General features: G+C 60.0%; 2 protein-coding genes across 3 annotated transcripts; both read left to right on the forward strand.

Annotated features, from left to right (window-relative positions):
• Nucleotides 1-976: 976 nt before the first annotated feature.
• Nucleotides 977-19,506, forward strand: RAB35 (RAB35, member RAS oncogene family). 2 transcript variants are annotated; one of them, XM_081546293.1, is made up of 6 exons: nt 977-1,260; nt 6,496-6,546; nt 9,786-9,909; nt 15,731-15,855; nt 15,964-16,088; nt 17,217-19,506. In XM_081546293.1, exons 1-6 carry the CDS (start codon nt 1,209-1,211, stop codon nt 17,343-17,345), a joined length of 606 nt encoding a protein of 201 aa, XP_081402419.1. In that variant the 5' UTR covers nt 977-1,208; the 3' UTR covers nt 17,346-19,506. The 2 variants fall into 2 exon arrangements, with proteins under 2 accessions (XP_081402419.1, XP_081402420.1); XM_081546294.1 differs by lacking the exon at nt 15,964-16,088.
• LOC145526735 (uncharacterized) lies at nt 17,345-18,523 on the forward strand. The gene is given in 3 exon segments (XM_081543097.1): nt 17,345-17,422; nt 17,620-18,108; nt 18,110-18,523. Coding segments are annotated over 3 exon segments (981 nt in total).
• Nucleotides 19,507-19,641: the final 135 nt, after the last annotated feature.

The following is a 19,641-nucleotide window of genomic DNA, read 5'->3' on the forward strand; positions in this document are numbered from 1 at the left end:
CAGAGCTATACAGAACTCATCAATAACTTACATTTTCCCCCTGCAATTCTACAAACGAGGATGGCAGTAGGCGCAACCTATTTTTAGTGCAGGTAGGAATTTACTCTAAACCCGGAAAACACACACACACACACACACACACACACACAAAAACCCTAGGGCTGATGATAACCTGAATACCGCTTAACGTCGGCGGCCCAGGTCTTCCTACTGCGCAATCTGCAGAAGTTTTATCTGTAGGTGGGGTGCAACTTGAAGCTGAGGGCGCTGCTGCTATCGATCTCAAGGGTGCATCTTACACACCGGGCCATTCATCTCGCAGGCTCAGCCTCAAGTTGCAAAGGGATCCAGAATCTGGAACCTCTCGGCCCGCTTTACCAACGGGGCATCTCAGGCTCCAAGAGGTCGCGGGGCTGGGCTGTGACTCTGCCCCAGCGCTGCCGTCAAAGGCCACACTGCTCACACGGTCCGATAAAACTCCCGCAGCCTTCAGCCGCCCTCGGCGTCCAGTCCACCGGCCCCGGGACACGGTGGGGGGGCCGGAGCCAGCACCTCGGAGGCGGCGTCCAGGGAGATGGGGGCGGAGTGTCCCGAGTCCCCAGTCCCGAGAAGCCGGGAGCTCGGCGTAAGCCCCGCCCCGCCCGGTCACGGCGTGCCAGTCGGTCCCTCTCCGCAGCGCTTGAGGGTCTTGAAGATGAAGCAGCAGCAGCAAGTTCACCCCTGGACACGGCCGGTCTCGCCCGGTACTCCGGGATTCTTGCAGCTAGGGCCTGGCCGCAGCTGCGCTCTCGGAGCCCCCAGCGGACGGCGGACGGGCGGCAGCGGCGGCGGTCGCCGAAGAGCAACGGGCAAGACCAGCTCGCGCCTGCGGGACCACGACAGGGCGCAGGCGCCGTGCGCGAGCGCGGAGAGGGCGCGGCCGGCCGCCACTGAGGCTGCGCGGAGGCGGGGCCAGGCGCTGCGCCTGCGCAGTGGCGGGGCGGGGCGGGAAGGAGCAAGGCGGCGGCAGCGGCGACTGCTGCCGAGGAGGAGGAGGACGAGGAGGAGGGGGAGCGGAGGGAGGTGTTTCTGTCAGTTCCGGCTGTTTGTTCGGGAAGTGGATCCGCCGCTGCCGGAGCAGCCCGGAGGGAACCGCGGATCCCGAGGCCAGCACCGACCCCACCCTCCCGCCTGCCTGCGCGCGCGCGCGCGCGCCTCCCCCGCCCGCCATGGCCCGGGACTACGACCACCTCTTCAAGCTGCTCATCATCGGCGACAGCGGTGAGGGCCGCGGCGGCCGGAGGCGGCGTGGGCCCTGCCGGGCGCGGCCCGCAGGGGCCTCGGGGAGGGCAGGCGGCCGGGCGGGCCGGGAGGTGCCGGCCCGCGCCGGGCGGCCGGGCGGGGCGGCCGGGCCGCCCCAGGGGCGCGCGGAGGGGTTCCGGGGCGCGCCGAGGTGAGGCCGGGGCGCGGGGCCGCGGAGCGGAGGGCCAGGCGCGCGGGGCTTGGATCCGGGCTCCCGGTCCGCTCGCCGCGCCGGCCCCTCTGCCCCACGTGTGACCTTGGTCCAGTCGCGCGATTCTCTGGAGTTGGAGGGAGCCGGGTTCGAGTCTCGGGACTACCAGCTTCCTCACCCTGACCTTGGGCGAGTTGTTTCGCCTTTCCGAACCTCGGTTCTTTCATCTGAGACGTGGGGACTTGCCTCGCTGGGTGGTGCGGGAGTCTTGGGTGAGATGAAGCTGCAAAAGTGCTTCGCACTGAACCTGGCGGAAAGGGAGCTCCTGGTGTGTGGTTGTCAGTAGCGTTTGTAAGCCTGGGTTTCTTCTGGGGAAAGTGGTGGGGCGGGGGCGGTAATCGCAGAACCTGCCTCATGGGATTCCTGTGAAGTTTAAATGAAGTAAGACAGGTAAAGCACTTCGCGCCGGGTCTGGCACATTCCTGCTGAATTATTCTCTCTGTGGGGTTCCCTGTCTTCATCTGTAAAATGGAGCAGTAGTGGGATCCGCCTCGCTGGGCTGATGGAGTGTTCAAGGAGGTAATGCACGCGCAGTGTGCAGAACCGGGCACATAGTGAGCGCTCCCTGTGTGTTTGCTGTTGCACACTGGTCTGCTGGACAGAGCTGGAGGTGGGTCAGCCAATATTTCAAAAAAGTGTGCCCTCCTGGAGGGCTCCTAGGTCCCTCTCCAGTGCCTGGCACCCAGTCGGTGCCTAATATGTATGTACTGAATGAATAGATATCCAACATCTTCAGAAAAGATAGGCTTGTTTCTGAGAAAGGGTGGAGGGTTGTAGAGGTGTTTGGAGTGTGGCAGGTAAGCAGGTTTATGGGGTGACCAAGAGGTCAGGGAGACAGGCCCTAGGAGGTTTATAGGAGTGTAGCTGAGGTGCTGGGGTTTTACGATGGGGAAGGAGGCTTGGGAACGTGCCATATTTACAGACCAGACCTGAGTTCAGTGCTGACAACGGTATCATGTGACTGGAGGCAGAGGCCAGGTCAGTGGTGGAGCCCATGGATTGTTAGGGGAAGCGGGGACCAAATCGAGGGGTTGTTAGGCCCTGAAGTGGGAGCCCTGGCAGAAGCAGGCAAGTGGGTGGGTCGCAGTCTCACCGTGGAGATGGATTGCAGCGTGGCTGGTGATTCGGATCAGGTGAAGGATGGCTGAGGTTTCTGTGGTTGCCCATGGAAGGGAGAAAAGTTAAGGGCTGATGAGGGAGATGAAGAGTAGCTGTGGCTGGCGGAGCATGGATTCGTCCTGGTGTGAATGAGAGAAACCCAGACCAGCTGTGTAGCCTCGAGACCAGCACGGTCTCGGGCGTTTCCCAGGGTTCTGGGACGCTTATGTCTTTCGGGCTTCGTTCTCAGCCCTCACCTCAGTTCTGGAGGGGCTGGCACCAGGATGATTTTGTGTCCTTTTGGAGTTAAGGTCAGCTTACCACGCTTAAGGTCCCTATCCCTTTGCAAGAGGCCTGGGGCCTGCGTGTAGCCACACGAAAATGGAAGGCATAAGTTTAGCTAGAAGATGCACCTTCTCCCCAGTTCTTCTCCCCAGTGAAACCCAGGCCATGGTTTTGGCCTTCTTTTTCACAATACATTCTGGCTGGTGTATTGATTTTTCACTCTGAAGTTAGTTGTGGGAGAAGACTCACTGGGTCAAGATTTATGGATCTGACTCCCTGGTTAGTCTGAGCATGTAGACCATGTTGAGTAGAGGAGACAGGCTTTGCAGTTTAACGTTCCCTGACTGTGGGCTGACACTCAAAGCCCAGTGGTTACGAGGCTGGGAGACGGTAGCCGTGGAAGTTCACACTAAGCTTTGGCAGCTGAGCAAGGTCGACTGGCGTCTCGCCTTCCCCTGAATCTGGCTTCTTATGTGATGCTTCCTTAGGGTTTTCAAATGATTTCATAGACACTCTCTCATTTGGTTCTTAGCCGTTGCCTGTGTGGTTTGTCAGATATGGAAACTAAGGCTCAGAGTAGCTGACTAGTCTACTTGCCCCAAGTTACAGCTCCTCAGAGGTAAAGCCAGGAGTTTTGGGTTTTTTTTCCAACAAAGAGCAAAATAGTTTAATAATAAACTTGTTTGTAGTTTAGTTGCTAAGTTGTGTCTGACTCTGAGACCCCATGGACTGTAGCCCACCAGGCTCCTCTGTCCATGGGGTTCTCCAGGCAAGAACACTGGAGTGGGTTGCCATGCCCTCCTCCGGGGCAAAGCCAGGAGTTAATGCACATGATGCGTTGTGAGCAGCTGGTGTCGGGCCTGGCAAACAGTAGGCCCTCGTGAATGTTAGTCTCTTTCTGTAGAAATCTAGAGCTCTTCTTCCCACTCTGCCTCATTGTACTCGCTTCTGGAATACATCCCCTCAGCTTTTGCATCTCTCTTCTGTGCCTAAGGTTGTACATGGTCTCACAGGGGCTTCTGACATTGGCTCTGTAACAGCATTTCGTCCGGTCCAGGGGGCCGACCAAACTCACTCTTAGAACCTGCAGTCTGTGTTGGAGATCAAGTTAAACCTCTGACTCCACAGCTGGGTGACCTGCGGCTCAGAGAGGGGAGTGACTTGTCTGAGGTTGTACAGTGAGTTAGTTACTGAGCCAGGATTAAAGCTGAGCACACTTTACTCAAAGATCTCGGGGTCTTCAACAGTCGAGAACTGAAGCAAGGAGGGGTGGAGGAGCTGGAGGACGCTGGAGGAGTACAGCCAAGGTGGGGCCTGTGGTGGAGGCTTTTGAGGACAGAGCATCTGTGCCAGGCGAGGGGCAGAAGCGGGAAGGGCTGGGGTTTGGTGGAGATGGAGAGTGGTGGGTCCATTTTTTACAGAATGAGTCTGTGTCTCCTCGCTTCCAGAAGGCATCAGGGGCTGGGCTTATACTCCCTGCGGGGTCGAGGGTGATGGGCCGGGGTGGCCGCGGGGAGGCTGTTGACTTCGGCTGAGGTGAAGCCTGATCGGCACCCTGCACTTTCCCGCTTCAGTGGGTGCTGCATGTGTTCCCAAGGCTGCCTCTTCAGGGACATTTAGGAAACGCATTTCTCAGGGTGGGTTTCCCTTCCTTTCAGAGGGACCAGCCAGGCCAGAGGTGGGTGTCGGCCTGAAGCAGCAGTTGACGGGGCTGACTGAAGTGGTTTTGAGCAGCTCTGCAGATGAGCTTGGAGTGAATGAAGCCCCACCCTTCCTCCTCCCCCCTGCAGGCCAGGCTGGGGGGCGGGACGCTGCTGCTTTCCTGCTTCATGCAAAGAGCATACCCCTATCCCTTAGGCTTCTGCTGCCCCCCCACCAAAGTTTGAACGACCGCACTTGGGCTTCTCTTCCTGCTGCAGCCGTAGTGTCAGGTGGCATGGCCGTCTGTGATAGGCCTTGGTTTAGTCACAAGTTCCCTCAACAGTGTTCTGTTGGCTCCCGGTAAATGCTGGGCCCGGCTTCCAGTCCCAGGGCCTAGCACGGCGAATGAGGCGGGATCCCCTTCTTGGAGGAACTCGTGGCCCAGACACAAGGTTTTTGCTGAGTAAGCGGACCAGGAGGCTCCGGGAGGAAGCAGGGAGCCGGTGGCCCGTGGGGTGGTGGGGTGGTGGCGAGGGACCGGCCCGGGACCTACCCGCCCCCCCTGGCCGGCAGGAAGCCTCGCGGGGGCAGCGATGAGGAAGTGGGCCCGGGGCTGCGGCACCTGTCTGCTCAGAGCAGCGCGCTGGCCTGCCTCCGGGACGGTCCCGAGCATGGTTCGCTCCGTGAGACCGACCGGTTCTTCTGGGCATCACTGGGTGACTCACCCACTGGGAGAGGTCCCCAGAGGAGATGGTCAGAGAGGATGCCTGGGTCAGCTGGGGAAGGGGCAGAGGCCGCGCCTTCTGCAGGTTTGGGGAACACACATGTACTCAAAATTTGCTCTGAGCTGGATGTGTGGGGGCGGCGTCTGAGACCCCAGGTGAGGAACTTTCGTGTCCAGCTCTTAGCAGTGCTGCTAAAACTAACAGAAATGAGACAGAGCAGCCACTTTGGGTCTCTCTATTTATTTAAGATATTATTTACTTGGCTGTGCCGGGTCTTAGTTGGGGCATGTGGGATCCCCGACTAGGGATCGAACCTGGGGCCCCTGTATTAGAATTGCGGAGTCTTAGCCCCTGGGCCATCAGAGAAATCCCAGGTCTTTTTATTATTCTGTTTCCTGAAGCAGATGCAGGAAGACTCCCAGAGCAGCATGTATTGTCGGGACTCAGATCCAGCACCCTCCCCCAGCCGTGCCAAGGTCCTGAGACCAGCGTGTAGCATCTTGGAGCCTCAGGAGCTTCTCTTGAGAGATGCAGGGGGCTCGGGGATGTCCGCGCTGGCCGCACGGAGTGCTGTGTGTGCTCGGGCTTCCTTCTGCGCTTGGCTGACCCCGCGAGGGCGGGGGGCGGGACAGGAGGGCACAGGACAGGTGTACCTGGGGGCTCATGCTGCCGGGTGTGGGTGTTGATGGGATTTCAGCAATCCTTACGAGGATTCTGCTCGTCCTTGGAGCAAGAGAGGCTGTGGTAAGGGAAACAGTCTGAGCATGGTGAGCTGTCGGACTGAGGAGTGTTAGGCGGACGCCCCCTCCCCGCCAGTGGCATCGGCCGGCGGGGAGAGTGGCCAGCAGTGGCTTCGAGTTGTCTGGGCCTCCCTTTCTTCGCCTACAAACCAGCCCTGATGTCTCCAGGGTGCTTTGCAGCCGTGCAGCCCCTTGTCTCACCAAGCTGAAGCGCCGCATGTGATGTGTTTTCTCCTTCGGTGTTCTGGACACACCTGGGGGCCAGGAGCACTGGGTCGGCCTTCCTCAGCCTCATTCCTGTGGTCGGGTCTCCTCGAGGAGTTGCTGGACCCGGGCGTGGGCCCCTTTCTCGTCTCGGGCTTGGGGGCAGCTTGGGGCTCACCCTGATGTGGAGGGCAAGGCAGAGATGGAAAGGGAGAGGTGTTCCGGTGAGGGGCTGGCTGGGGCGGGAGGTGGGGTTGGGCTTGGGGCGGGGACCCGGGCCGCCTCTCACCCCCTGCTCTCTCCCCTGCAGGTGTGGGCAAGAGCAGCTTGCTGTTGCGTTTCGCAGACAACACTTTCTCAGGTGAGTGTGCCCCTGGGGTGCTGCTGGGCATTTCGGTTTTAAATCCTTCCCCCTAGCGCTGGTACACCCTGGCCTCTGCCTCCCCAGACAGAAGGGGGGAGTGACGAGTAGGTTAGAAGTCTCTGTAGTCAGTCTCCGTCTTGCTTCTTAAAAAAAAAAGCAGTTGCAGGCCCATCATTTTTCTACTCAGGGTCTTTTTTTGAGCCCCAACATTGTAAAAAGAAAGAAAAAAAACCTGCCACTTAGGACATACCCATATAAAGAGTCAAACAGGAAGACTCAACAGAGGGAAAAGGGAAAGGTGCTGCCGGTCCCCCGCCCTGCCGTGGGGGCCCACGCTGGCGCTCCGGGTCTCCTCCTCTCCCCCGCTGTGGTGGGCGGCCACTGGCCTCTCCCCCAGCACGTTGGGGATCGTCCTTGCACGTCGACACGCAGCCCTGTGGTTCTTTCGAGTGGCTCTGCAGCTTCCTGGGCTGTGCAGGGGTGCACGTGGTTCATCAACAGTGTTCTTGACGCGCACTTGCATGCTTTCTGGAAGCCTCTCTCAAATGGTGCCGCATTTCTTGGGACACTGCGTTTATGCCTGTATAAGCGGAGTTACGAGGTCAGGGGGTATGTGCTTTTCAGGCTTTCACAGGTCCTGCCAGTTGGCCTTTCACACCTGTGCGAAGCTGAAGGGCTCAGAAGAGCCCCTCGTCAATGCTGATCGCCACCGGGTCTCGGTGGTCTCCATTCTTGCTCAGCTGATGGGCGGAAAGTGCTGCCTGTTTGATCTTGCTTCCCTGATCCCAGTGGGCCACGTTTTCATTGGTGGAGCTCATCGGTTCAGTGTAGAGGCTTCGGGTTGGCCTGGCCTCTCTGACCGAGGACTGAAGGAATGCCCTGCGATGCCAGGGAGGGAAATGGTTACGTGGCAGGCACCTCTCTCTCGGGGGAGAGGTGGGTTTCTCCTGAGAGCGGTGGTGTGACGTTGGAAAGAGTTGTCTTCTTCGCGTCACTGTGAGCGTGATTGAATCTCAGCTCGTCTTTAAAAGAGGAGCTGATGACCATCCCTGCCCTGCAGAGTTATTGCGAGGATGGCCCGGGACCAAGTAATCTTTCAGTAAACACCGCTGGTTTGTCCTTGCTGTTCAGGAACAGTGGCCAGTGGGCACTTGCCATTGTGCTGGGAAACCTCCCCCTCCGCCCTGTCAGCTCAGAGCTCCCGGAGGGCTCTCGGCTGTGGCCCCTCTCCTCCTCTCCATTCCTACTACCAGCTCAGACCGTGGTTGGTTCTCACCTGAGGCATCCCAGCAGCTCCTGCCCACCCCATGCCAGGCTGCTGAATTCGTCTTGTCTCCGTCAGAGTCTCTTCTGTTTAAAAGCCTCAGCGGTCCTCTCTTAAGTGAGCCAAGCTCATAGCAAGGTCTTTCCGCTTTAGGACCACAGACACTTTGGGCCCTGTAGTTCTTTGTTGTGGAGGCTGTTCTGTGCACAGAGGGGTGCCGAACCCCCCCATCCTTCACCCCCCACCCAGCTATGACATGAAAATGTCTCCAGACATCACCAGGCATCCTGGGGGGTGTTGGGGGGGCCTCAACCAACCCCTGCTGAAAACCGCTGCTCTTCATCCTATGTCCTCAGCTCCCCCCACGCCCATCCAGCTTTCTTTCTCCTGCTGTTTCTCACTCTCCTTTGTGTCTTCACCAGCTCGCTTGCTCGCTCAGCGGTCAGCTGTGTTTCGAGGGCCCACAGCACTGGGTGCTGGGCTGCTCTCCTCGGCAGAGCCTGGTCCCCGCAGAGCCAGAGGCTGCCTTGGTCTCTGGTTCTGCCTCCGCCCTTTCCTCTGGCGAGGATGTCCTTCCCCAGCCTGGCCACAGCCTTGGAAATTGTACCTGTTCTTTTAGGCCAGGCCCAAATGTGACTTCTGCCCCAGAACCTTCCTTGAGCTCCACCCGACTTTGAGCTTTGGCCTTTCCCGGCCACTCTCCACTCTTGATGGAGTCGGTGTGTGTGTGTCTTGTCTGGGTCACCCCGTCAGCTCCAAAGGGAGTGAGCATGTGGGCTCCTCCTAGCAGCGGTCCTCAGCGTTTTTGGGCACCAGGGACCAGTCTTATGGAAGACGGTTTTTCCACAGACTGGGTGGGGTAGGGGTTAGGGTTTCAAGATGATTCAAGCACATTACCTATATTGTGCACTTTCGTCCTATTTTTATGACATCGACTCCACCTCAGATCATCAGGCATTAGATCCCAGAGGCTGGGGACCCCTGCTTCCTAGTATTCGGGCCTTTGAAAGCCTGGATGAGACTGTTCTGTTGCCAGAAATTCTCTCCAGCACTATCTTTCACACAGATGCCCCCGGAGAGCTATTTACCATGCTGCTCATGCTTGGGTTAAATCCTTCAATGCCTCCCTGTCACACACAAGAGAAAGTCCAAGCTCTTGAAAACGGCACAAAAGCTGAGAGCTGGTCTGGAACCTCCCACCCCAACCTGCTTCCCTACATGTGCTCAACCTCACATCACCCCCCTACACACACACACACACACACACACACACACACACACATCCATTGCTATTTCTACACACACACACACACACACACCCATTGCTATTTCTGCTGCCTCTTCTGCCTGGAGCAGTTTTTCAAATTGCAGGTTGTAACTTGTTTGTGTGTGTGTTTTTAAAATTGGAGTATAGTTGATTTACATTTCTGTGTTAGTTTCAGGTGTCCAGCAAAGTGAATCAGTCATACGTATACTTACATCCACTCTTCTTTAGACTCTTTTCCCATCTAGGCCGTTACAGAGTACTGAGTAGAATTCCCTGTGCTATATAGTAGGTCCTTATTAGTTATCTATTTTGTATATAACAGTGTGTATAGGACTTGTTTATGGTTTAGAAAGTTAACTTTGTGGGTCATTTAAAATGTTTGGGATGGAGTAGAAAAGAGAAACCCAGAGTGTCTCGTGGTCTCCCACGGCTCCTGGGCCACTCTGGTGGAGTATGTCCCTCCGCAGTCATGGCCCCCTCTCTTATTTCCTTGGTGGCTTCATTGCTCTTGATATCGTTGTCTTTATCACTTTGTTTCATTGTATCCTGCTCTCACCTTGGCGCTCAGACTCTTTTTGTACAGGGCTGTGTGCTCCAGGCTCTTGGAGTGAGCTGGGCGGAGTGGAGCCTGGAGTCACCTGGGCTGTTGAGGACGCAGTCTGACCAGGGCAGCCCTGGGCCGAGCTGATGTCCCTGTGTATGCAGGCAGTTACATCACCACGATCGGAGTGGATTTCAAGATTCGGACTGTGGAGATCAACGGGGAGAAGGTGAAGCTGCAGATCTGGGACACGGCCGGGCAGGAGCGCTTCCGCACCATCACCTCCACGTGAGTCAGGCCGCCCAGCCCGCTGTGAGCCCCTGCCCGCCTCCGCTCAGACCCCCCGACCCCCCGCCCCCTCTCAGACCCCCCACTTGCCCCAGCTCAGAACCCCGCCCACTGCTCAGACTCCCCCCGCCTCAGGCCCCCCTCCCCGCCCCCTCTCAGGCCCCCACCCCTTCTCAGATCCCCCACCCCCTGCTCAGACCCCCCTTCCCCCTCTCAGACCCACCCACCCTCTCTCAGACCCCCCAGCTCCTGCTCTGACTCCCCCCAGACCCCTCCCCACCCCTGCTCAGACCCCCCTGCCCCCTCTCAGACCCTCCTGCCCCCTCCTCAGCACCCCACCCCCGCTCAGATCCCTGGCCCCCTCTCAGACCCCCCTACCCCCGCTTTGACCCCCCCACCCCCTCTCAGACCCCCCACCCACCCTATCTCAGACCCCCTGCCCCCTCTCAGACCCTCCTGCCCCCTCCTCAGCACCCCACCCCCGCTCAGATCCCTGGCCCCCTCTCAGACCCCCCACCCGCCCTAGCTCAGACCCCCTGCCCCCTCTCAGACCCCCTGACCCCCCGCCCCCTCTCAGACCCCCCACTTGCCCCAGCTCAGAACCCCGCCCACCGCTCAGACTCCCCCCGCCTCAGGCCCCCCACCCCTTCTCAGATCCCCCACCCCCTGCTCAGACCCCCCTTCTCCCTCTCAGACCCACCCACCCCCTCTCAGACCCCCCAGCTCCCGCTCTGACTCCCCCCAGACCCCTCCCCACCCCTGCTCAGACCCCCCTGCCCCCTCTCAGACCCTCCTGCCCCCTCCTCAGCACCCCACCCCCGCTCAGATCCCTGGCCCCCTCTCAGACCCCCTACCCCCGCTTTGACCCCCCCACCCCCTCTCAGACCCCCCACCCGCCCTAGCTCAGACCCCCTGCCCCCTCTCAGACCCTCCTGCCCCCCCCACCCCCCGCTCAGAACCCCGCCCCCGCTCAGACCCCCCACCTTGTCTCAGACCCCTGGACCCCCCGACGTTGGGAAATGGCTCTGGGCGCCCCCGAGGCTGTGGGGAGGTGCGCTCCTGGCCGAATGCGGCTCTTCCCCTTGAAGACCCAAGAAGCAGACGGGGTGCATGGGGTCCCGCCTGTGGCGGGCAGTGGCCTCTCACTTTCCTCTGGGGCTGGCAGGGCAGTGTGCGTCAGTCAGCAGAGCCTCTGGTTCCTTTGTCTTTATTTTTATTTTTTAAAGATTTATGTATGTATTTAGTAATTTTGGCTGCGCTGGGTCTTGGTTGCGGTGTGCGGGCTTCCCCTTCTGTGGAGCACTGGCTCAGTGCTTGTGGCTTCGTGGCCCGTGGGATCTTTGTTCTCCAACCAGGGATTGAACCAGTGTCCCCTAGATTGGAAGGCAGAGCCTTAACCACTGGACAACGAGGGAAGTCCCTCCTTTGTCTTTAAAATGGGGTCACGGTGGCGGTGCTGGCCTCGCCAGGCGGTCAGACACTCGGGCAGCAGGGGTACTCTTGTTCAGTGTCAGCTCGCCTGCTGGAGGTGCCAGCTGCATTACCACCCTGATGTGGAGGGGGTGTCTCTCTGTCAGGGGTCTGGAAGGAGCACTGGTAGGTGGGAGGCTGTTGGGTGGCCCCCTCCTCTGCTTCCCAAAGCTGTTGACTGGGGACCCAGTGCACCCTGGAGTCGTCCCTGGTGGGTCAGATGGTAAAGAATCCGCTTGCAATGCAGGAGACCTGGGTTTGTGCGGTCCCTGGGTCGGGAAGATCCGCTGGAGGAGGAAATGGCAACCCACTCCTGTATTCTTGCCTGGGAAATCCCAGGGACAGAGGAGCCTGGTGGGTTACAGTCCATGGGGTCGCAAAGAGTCAGACAGGACTGAGCGACTGGCAGACCCGGCTCACCCTGAGGGCCGCCCTCCTTTGCTGCCGCAGCACCTTTGTGTTCTCCACTGTAAACGGGAGGAAACCTGGCTGAACCAGCAGACTGCAGGGGCCTGTGGAGTGGCTCTTGGTTCCTGGGCTGTTAATAGAACAGGCTCCAGGAAAGAACAGGACTTTGAAGGCAGGAGGTTCAGAATTTCCATTTCTGCTCCCTGTGTGAGCTTGGGCGAGTTGCCTAAAGTCTCTGTTCTTCAGTTTCCCAGGGGGCTTGTCTTTGGGGTTTGCATTAATGCCAGGTCCCGTGTGCTTGGGCTTCATGTGGAAAATTCCGTCAAGCTCCCTGCGGGTGGTGTTCTCGTCACCCCGGTTTTACAGACAGGGGAGCTGCTGAGGGGTGTGTGCAGAGTAGGAGCCGGGGCCTGGCCTGGAGTGGCTGCTGCTTCCCCTGGCCTGTACTCGGCCTCCCCCAGTGGGTCCCGTGGTGGGGGCTCTCGGGGAGGCGCCACCAGGTTCCCTCTCCTCCCTGCAGGGTGGAGGCGGGTGGCCCCCAGGCTGGTCGCCCATCCAGGGCTGCCGAGCATCCCAGGGGTGCGAAGTGTGAGGGGTGAAGAGCCCCCAGGGTGGTGGCTGGAAGTGCAGGGGAACCCAGGGGTGCCAGCTGGGGGTGACAGATCGGTGGGTGGGCGGCCCTTTTGAAGGGGGGTTGGGGGCCGGCGCCTGAGCCGCCCTGGAGCAGGAGGGGGTCTGGTCACTGGGCTGGCCCTGAATGAGCACACGCGCCGTGGTCCATGCCTCCCTGAGAGCCCAGGGGTCCCCAGTCCTGGGGGCTACGCAGGGCAGGTCTCTGCAGCCACCTCCTGATGAGCTGCCCGAGCCCCCTTGTGTCAGCAGCTGCCAGCGAGGCCCGAGCTGAGGGGGCAGCTGGAGTCGAGGCTCCCTGGGGTAGGTTGGACGCCTGAGCTTCTAGGCCTGAATAAGACCAGGACCTCGTCGGTGTCGCGAGGTGTGGCCACTCACCAGGGTCCTCCTCTAGGCCGGGACTGTCACCAAGGACTGTGGCTGCTTCATCTTGTTTAATCCTGGTAAAGAGTCCTGTGGTTCTCTCCAATGTACGGACAAGAAAACTGAGGCCCGCAGAGGCTAGAGGGCCCTGGCTTGGTCAGTTAGGCAGGAGTTGAATTGAGGTCTGCCCGATGCCAAGGCTCTTGCCTGTAACTCAGCCGTCCCCAGCCTTTTTGGCACCAGCAACCAATTTCATGGAAGACGGTTCTTCCTCAGTCTGGGGGTGAGGGGGATGGCCTGGAGATGCTTCAAACGTGTGACATATACTTTTTTAAACTTATTTATTTGGCCGTGTCGGGTCTTCACTGCGACTTTCGAACTCTCAATTGTGGCATGTGAGCTCTAGTTCCCCGACCAGGGATCGAACTCGGGCCTCCTGCATTGGGAGCACAGTCTTAGCCACTGGACCAGCAGGGACGTGCCGCACATGACATTTACTGTGCACTTTATTTCTAATCTAATGCCGCCTCTGATCTGACAGGAGGTGCTGGTCCGCGACCTGGAGGTCAGGGACCCCTGTTTTAACAGGTCCATGGCCCTGCCCTCTGCTGGCCTCACACCCCAGGGACTAGGGCTGAGCCAGCAGCAGATGCTGTGGTGACTCCTGTGGGTTAAAACCAGCCAAGGACGCTGGGCCTGTGGCCACAAGAGATGCTCCAGGCCGGGCAGCGGGCTGGGGTCAGCTGCCTCCAGGGTGGCAGGAAGGGGGTGAACTGCCTCCTTCATCCTTTGGGGGAGACTGGAGTTCCTTGGCCTCCTGAGGGCAAGCTGAGTTTGTCCCAGGAGGCTGGAGGAGGGGTGCGCTGCACTCAGAGGGGCTTGGGGGGTGTTGCTGAGGGAAGGAGCTGGGAAGAGGTCAGGGGTGGGGCAGTCTGGGGGCAATAGCTCGGCCTTTTCTGATTCAGGGCTCTAAAAGAGAAACTAAAGCTGCATCCTGTGCGCCCGCTGAAAACGAATGCCCTGTTGTCCCCTCACTGATTCTTGCCTGGTGGCAGCTGGGGTTCGCTGACCCCGAGTGGTGGGGGCGCGGGTCTGGCGGTGGTGGGAGAGGCCGAGGCAGGGGAGGCCCGGCCCGGGCCGTGGCTTCTGGCAGCTCCTTCACCCAGCCTCATGTCCTCATGGGGACGTGGTGGCCTCCTGTCTGTGGTATCGGGTGAGTGGAGAGCATCGCGGTCGTGTTGGCACAGAGCCAAGCTGTGGCACGTGGACGTGGTGCCTGGTGGTGGAGGAGTGGGAGCCCCGGCGCCCGAGCTCTGAGTCCCAGACTGATCCTCCCTCCACCGTTTCTCGGCATCTTTGGTCGTCTTCAACAAAGGCGGGTTGGGAGCACAGTCCACTGTTCTCATGTCTGTTGCTAGTAGGGGACAGTTGTCTCCCCCGCTCCCCGTTCCCCGGCTTGCTCTCCTGCACCTGCTCGGGTGGGCATCCCCCAGGTGGACCCAGGTGATGATCTGGGGGAAGGGGGGCAGGGTGTGGATGGCTTGATTGTTTGGGCTGCTCAGGGCAGGGCTGTGTCCCCAGGAAGGCAGAGCTGTGGGTGGACGAAGCCCCAGGGGATGTCACCCGGGGTCTCAGGGTGGAGAGCGGGCGGTCTCGCCGCCCTCACTGCCCTTGGTTTTCTTCCACCTGCGTTTGGGACCTGGAGTGCCGCTAAAGGACTGTTAATGGTGAGGATAAAGAGCCGGCCCTTGTGAAAACATGTATATAGCCACCCCCAGAGTTACGTCCTAGTACCCCCGTTTTACAGTTGAGGGAACCAAGGCGCCATGAGGCGCGTACAGTAACCTTCCCAGGTCCACACTGCCTTTCAGAGAGGGCGCGCGGTTGCCTTTGTCGTGTGATGGGGCTGTGAGGAGTCTGCCAGAGTGCTGCTGGGCGGGTGGCCTGGCCGGCTCCGTCCTCGCGGGGCCTGTGTTGCTTCAGGACCGCCACCAGGGAGGGCCCGCTGTCCTGCGGGCCCAGGAGGTGGAGGCGCTTCGGGCTGGCTCGAGGAGGCCGCTGTCCACCCGTGAGCCCGTCTCTTGCGGGCAGTGGGTCTTCCCCTCCTCCTCAGAAGCTCCTGTGAGTGTCTCCGCGCGCCGGGTGAGGTGACGTGTCAGCCGCTGGGTCAGAGCTGGCTCTCTGGAGGAGCATGAGGCCCGCGCTCCCCGTCTGTCCCCCTGAACTTTTGAGGCAGCCCCTCCTGCCTGAAGCCCTTCCCGCTGACCTCGGACCCAGCCTGGACGCGCCTGGAGTGGCAGGAGGGCAGGTGCCCACCCGTCCCCCGGGGTGTGAACAGACCTTGGCAGGGCTCACAAGTGCTGCCTGTCCTTGAAATGGCATTTTACTAAGACAGATTTGAGGACAGAAAAACTTTCTTGGATGTTAAAGAGGACAGTGGTAATATGCTGTCAAATGCAAACCTTGCCTGAGTATTTTCTTTTTGTGTTTATTTACCTGGCTATGCCAGGTCTTGGTTGCAGCGCATGAGACTTTTAGTTGTAGCAGTCAGGGTCGTAGTGGCGGCCCATGGGATCTAGTTCTCTGACCAGGGATCGAACCCTCATCCCCTGCACTGGGAGCTCGGGGTCTCAGGCGCTGAACCATCAGGGAAGGCCCTTGCCTGAACTTGAAAAAGGAAACAAGAACTTAAATTTCATGCCCTCCGCAGCCTCTGAACAAATCTGGCTGACCCCGCAGGGCCAGGCGCTCCCTACGCACCGGGCCCGGGGAGCAGGGTGAGTGGCGGTGCTGACCGGGTCCCTTCGTCCAGCCGAGGCCTCCGGGCCTGGGGGAACGCACCGGCCTCTCGCCCTCCCCACCCACTTGTCCGGGGGTGCCAGCCAGCGGGTCCTGCGAAGGGGCTGCCCTTGTTTACGCCGCAGCTCTGACGCCGACCCTGGTCCCACAGGTATTATCGGGGGACCCACGGGGTCATCGTGGTCTACGACGTCACCAGCGCCGAATCCTTCGTTAACGTGAAGCGGTGGCTTCATGAAATCAACCAGAATTGTGACGACGTGTGCCGGATCCTAGGTGAGGCGGGCCGGCCTGTGGGCGGGGCCGGCCTGTGAGCGGGGCGGGGCGCGGTGGGGCGGGGCGCGGTGGGCGGGGCCGGGCCGGGCTGACTGTCCTGCCTTCCAGTGGGGAATAAGAACGACGACCCCGAGCGCAAGGTGGTGGAGACGGAAGACGCCTACAAGTTCGCTGGGCAGATGGGGATCCAGTTGTTTGAGACCAGCGCCAAGGAGAATGTCAATGTGGAAGAGGTGAGGCCCGCGCCGGAAGGACTAGGAGTGCAGGCACAGCCCCCTGCTTCACCCTGGCCGGCCCGGGGTGCCCGGGTAGCCGACAGCATCGTCGTAGCAGCCACTGATCGAGTGCCTGTTGTGCGCGCCGGGCTCTGCGCCCGGGTGTCCCCCTGCCGGGGCCACCTCGCACCTCAGCAGTCCTGAGGGAGAGGCTGCCTCAGACGTGGGCCTGCCCCCACAGCCAGGCACAGATCCGCTCGGTCCTCCGCCTCCCCATCCCTCCCGCCCCCTACTGTCCCCTCTCCCCGCTCGCTGGCTTTCTTTCCCTGGGCCTTGGCCTGCAGAGCAGCTTGCTTTCCTGTGGTCTCCAGAGCTTGGGTGGGTGTCCAGGCCGGCACCGAGCACACCCTAGGCTGGCTAAGCGCCATGTGTGCTGGGGCTGCTGGAAGTGCTCGGGAGCCTTTGGGAGGTTCCTGCCCATGGGGTTGGAGCCCAGAGGTCCAGGGGGCCATTGCCCCCTGTATCCTGGACACAGGCCGCCCAGCAGTGGGGACCCCGGGCCTCTGCGTCCGCCTGGGGTCACACCGTGGGCTTTTTCCCCAGGGGCCTGCGGCAGGGCCCTGAGCCCTTTCCAGGCTCCCCAGTTCTCGTGTAGGTTGGGTTGGGGTGAGCCCTGCCCCCCAAGTTGTACTTGATCCCTTCCCCAGGAGTGGAGGGAGCTGGGGGTGGTCTTGGTGGTCTGGAGAAGGTTCTCGGCGGGACGTTCAGTGAGGTAGCGTGGCGTGGGCAGACTCTGGCTGCTTCTGGTTCGTCACCAGTGCAGGCGCACCTTTATCTGTGTCCTCCGAGGTGTCAGCCGAAGGAAAGGAGCTGCTTATCCTTTCACAGAAAGGCTGGAAAATCCCTGAGGCTGACTTCCCCGAGACACAGCTCAGAGGACTTTGATGCTGTTCCTTTCTGACCTCTGTCATTCACCACCTCCTTCTAGATGGGGCTTGAAGACAGATGTGCAGAAACCGCCCCCAGTGGACTGGGAGGCTGGGCCCGGGGAGGTGGGAGGGGCCGCGCTGACCAGCAGGGAGAGGCACGGCTGTAACAGGGCCTCCTCCCCGGTCTGAGGCCACCCTGCCTCCTTCACCCTCACAGATGTTCAACTGTATCACAGAGCTGGTTCTCCGGGCAAAGAAGGACAACCTAGCAAAACAGCAGCAGCAACAACAGAATGACGTGGTGAAGCTCACGAAGAACAGTAAACGGAAGAAACGCTGCTGCTAATGCCCCCAGCCCACTGCAGAGACTGCGCTGCGGCCGCGCCCCCCGCCCCGGGCCGGGGGCTCCTCTCCTGGGGGACAGTCTCAGTTCTGTGCCGTTATTTAAAGAATTCTCTCCACATTTTTGTACCGGGAGGCGCCGTCGGGACTTCTTCCCCTCCCCCCGAGTGCCAAGAAGCTGTGGGACGGCCTGCCCTTCCCTTCTGGTGCCCCTGCCCCCCGGCTGAGCGCTGGGGCCGGCGAGGACGCTGCCAGCCGAGCGGACTGATTAACTGGAGTCTGTACATAGTGTATATCGCTTTAACCAGCGCGCCACCCTCGTCCCGCTCCGGCTTTTGCCTCCTTTGTGCCAGCCTGCTGCGACACCCTCTCCCCTCCCCACCCCACCCCACCCCACCCCACCCCGACTTACCGCCAGCAGCTTCTGGAGAGGACAGGATCACGTTCTAGAACACGTACCTTTTGCCAACCTGGGCTGGTGCCGTGGGCTCCATGGGACTCATTCTCTCTCGCAGGTGCCGGCATCTCCCCGGCGTGGAGGGCTCGCCTGTGTGCGGAGCCCGCACCAGCCCACCCCCGCCCCTCCCCATCCCGCCCTGGCGCCGCTCCAGCAGCTGGGGGATCCCAGCCTTGAGGTGGGCCCCAGGGTCCCCGTCAGAGGCCTGGCCCTTCGCTTCCAGAGGAGGGATCACTCCTGCCCTTGCCCCACAGATTTCTTGTCCTGCCTTCCAGATGCCTCAGCTACAACCCAGGGGAGCCATGGCTTCTGACTTATTATATGTACCAACCTGTTTGGGCTCCAGCAGGAAGGTAGGGGTGTGTTTGTGCACCGATGGGCTTGCTGGTTGGGGGCTGCTAAGGAGCGTCGTTTTAACAGATAAAAGTGAAGCCAAATCAAATGAATTAAGTTCCTCATACTTTTTTTCTCTTCTTGAGGTTTGGTTGGCACAGCAGCAAAAGTTGCAGCCTCCCCACTCTGGGTCCAGTGTTTTTAGAAAAAACGAATGGCTTCCTGTCGCCGCGGAGCTGGGCTCCTGGCCGAGCAGCTCTGCCTTCCTGGCCATTTGTTGGTGGGAAAGGAGGGGCCTCCCTTGGAGTCCCGGGTCTCCGGTGAGCACCCGGCACTCCTCAGTGTGGGGCAGCGGGTGTCGGGCCACTGGGCCCTGGGGATGGTGCCTCTGAGCTGGATGCAGGCAGCCTTGGGTCCCTGACGGGACTGTTTTAGTACAAAGGCAGCATGAGAATTTCTTGGTGGATGGGAAGGATTGGCCACCTGGGCTGGGCACCAGCCGTGACTTGCCCTGGTGCCCTGGAGGAACGATCAGGGTCTTCTGCACTTGATTAGGGTCACCCCCCTCCCCCTCGAGACACTTCATTCACCTTTCCCCTAAAAGATCATGTAACCTGGGAATAATTTATTTCAGCACCATGATGTGTTTTACTAGATTTCCTTTCCTAGGCGATTTCCAGGTCAAGCCCTGATTGGACAATCACATCACAGATTCACTGCAGATTTCCCATGTCACCGTTGATGGGTTTTTAATCAAAAACTGGGGGTTTCTTCTGACCTGTCTCTCCACTTCCCCCCCGAATGCCGAAAGCCCACAGTTCTGGGTGACAGGCCCTCACTCTGGAGCCACGGGATGAGGTGGCGGTGCTCTGGGCCTGGGGAGATGGGGCTGGGGGTTGGCAGTAGGCAGCCCTGTCCGGTTGCGTGTGTGGGGCCACAGTGTGGTCTCCATCTTCAGGACTGTCCCAGCCAGCCAGGGTCCCCAGAGGATGTGGAGACTCAGGGCTCGGCCCTGAGCATTCAGGTGACACCGGTGCGGCAGAGCTCCCAGATTTAGGCAATAAGAGGAGGGGGGGGTCCTGCAAGTTTCCAGCACAGGTGAGAAGCCTCCGTGGCTTCCGGCTGCTGGACACCCAGACCCAGGTAGGGGGAGATTCGGTGATGGCAGCGTGCCCGTCCCGTGGAGTGTCTCACGCATGAATGGGGGGTGGGGGGGGGGACTCAGGGCTGGACCGCATCCTGGTGGACATGATGTGAACTTCCTGTCAAATAGCAACACTTTTAAATGGTTCGCTAGGATTATTTCTGTATTGAAAGTTTCTAATTATGCTTTTTAAAAAAAAAAATACTAAAAATAAATGTTCAAGCTGCCAAATTTTCTTGCAGGGTCTGTTTGCTCTCCTCCAGCTGTGCCCCGGGTGGGCCGGGCTGCTCCCCACCCGTTGCGTCCAGCCCTTGTCTGTTCTGAGTCCTGCACAGGTGTCCGTCGAGGCCCAGGGACACTGAGAAG

This window comes from Giraffa tippelskirchi, chromosome 11 (genome assembly GCF_054371585.1).
Source record: "Giraffa tippelskirchi isolate mGirTip1 chromosome 11, T2T-mGirTip1v1.2.pri, whole genome shotgun sequence".
Taxonomy (NCBI): domain Eukaryota; kingdom Metazoa; phylum Chordata; class Mammalia; order Artiodactyla; family Giraffidae; genus Giraffa; species Giraffa tippelskirchi.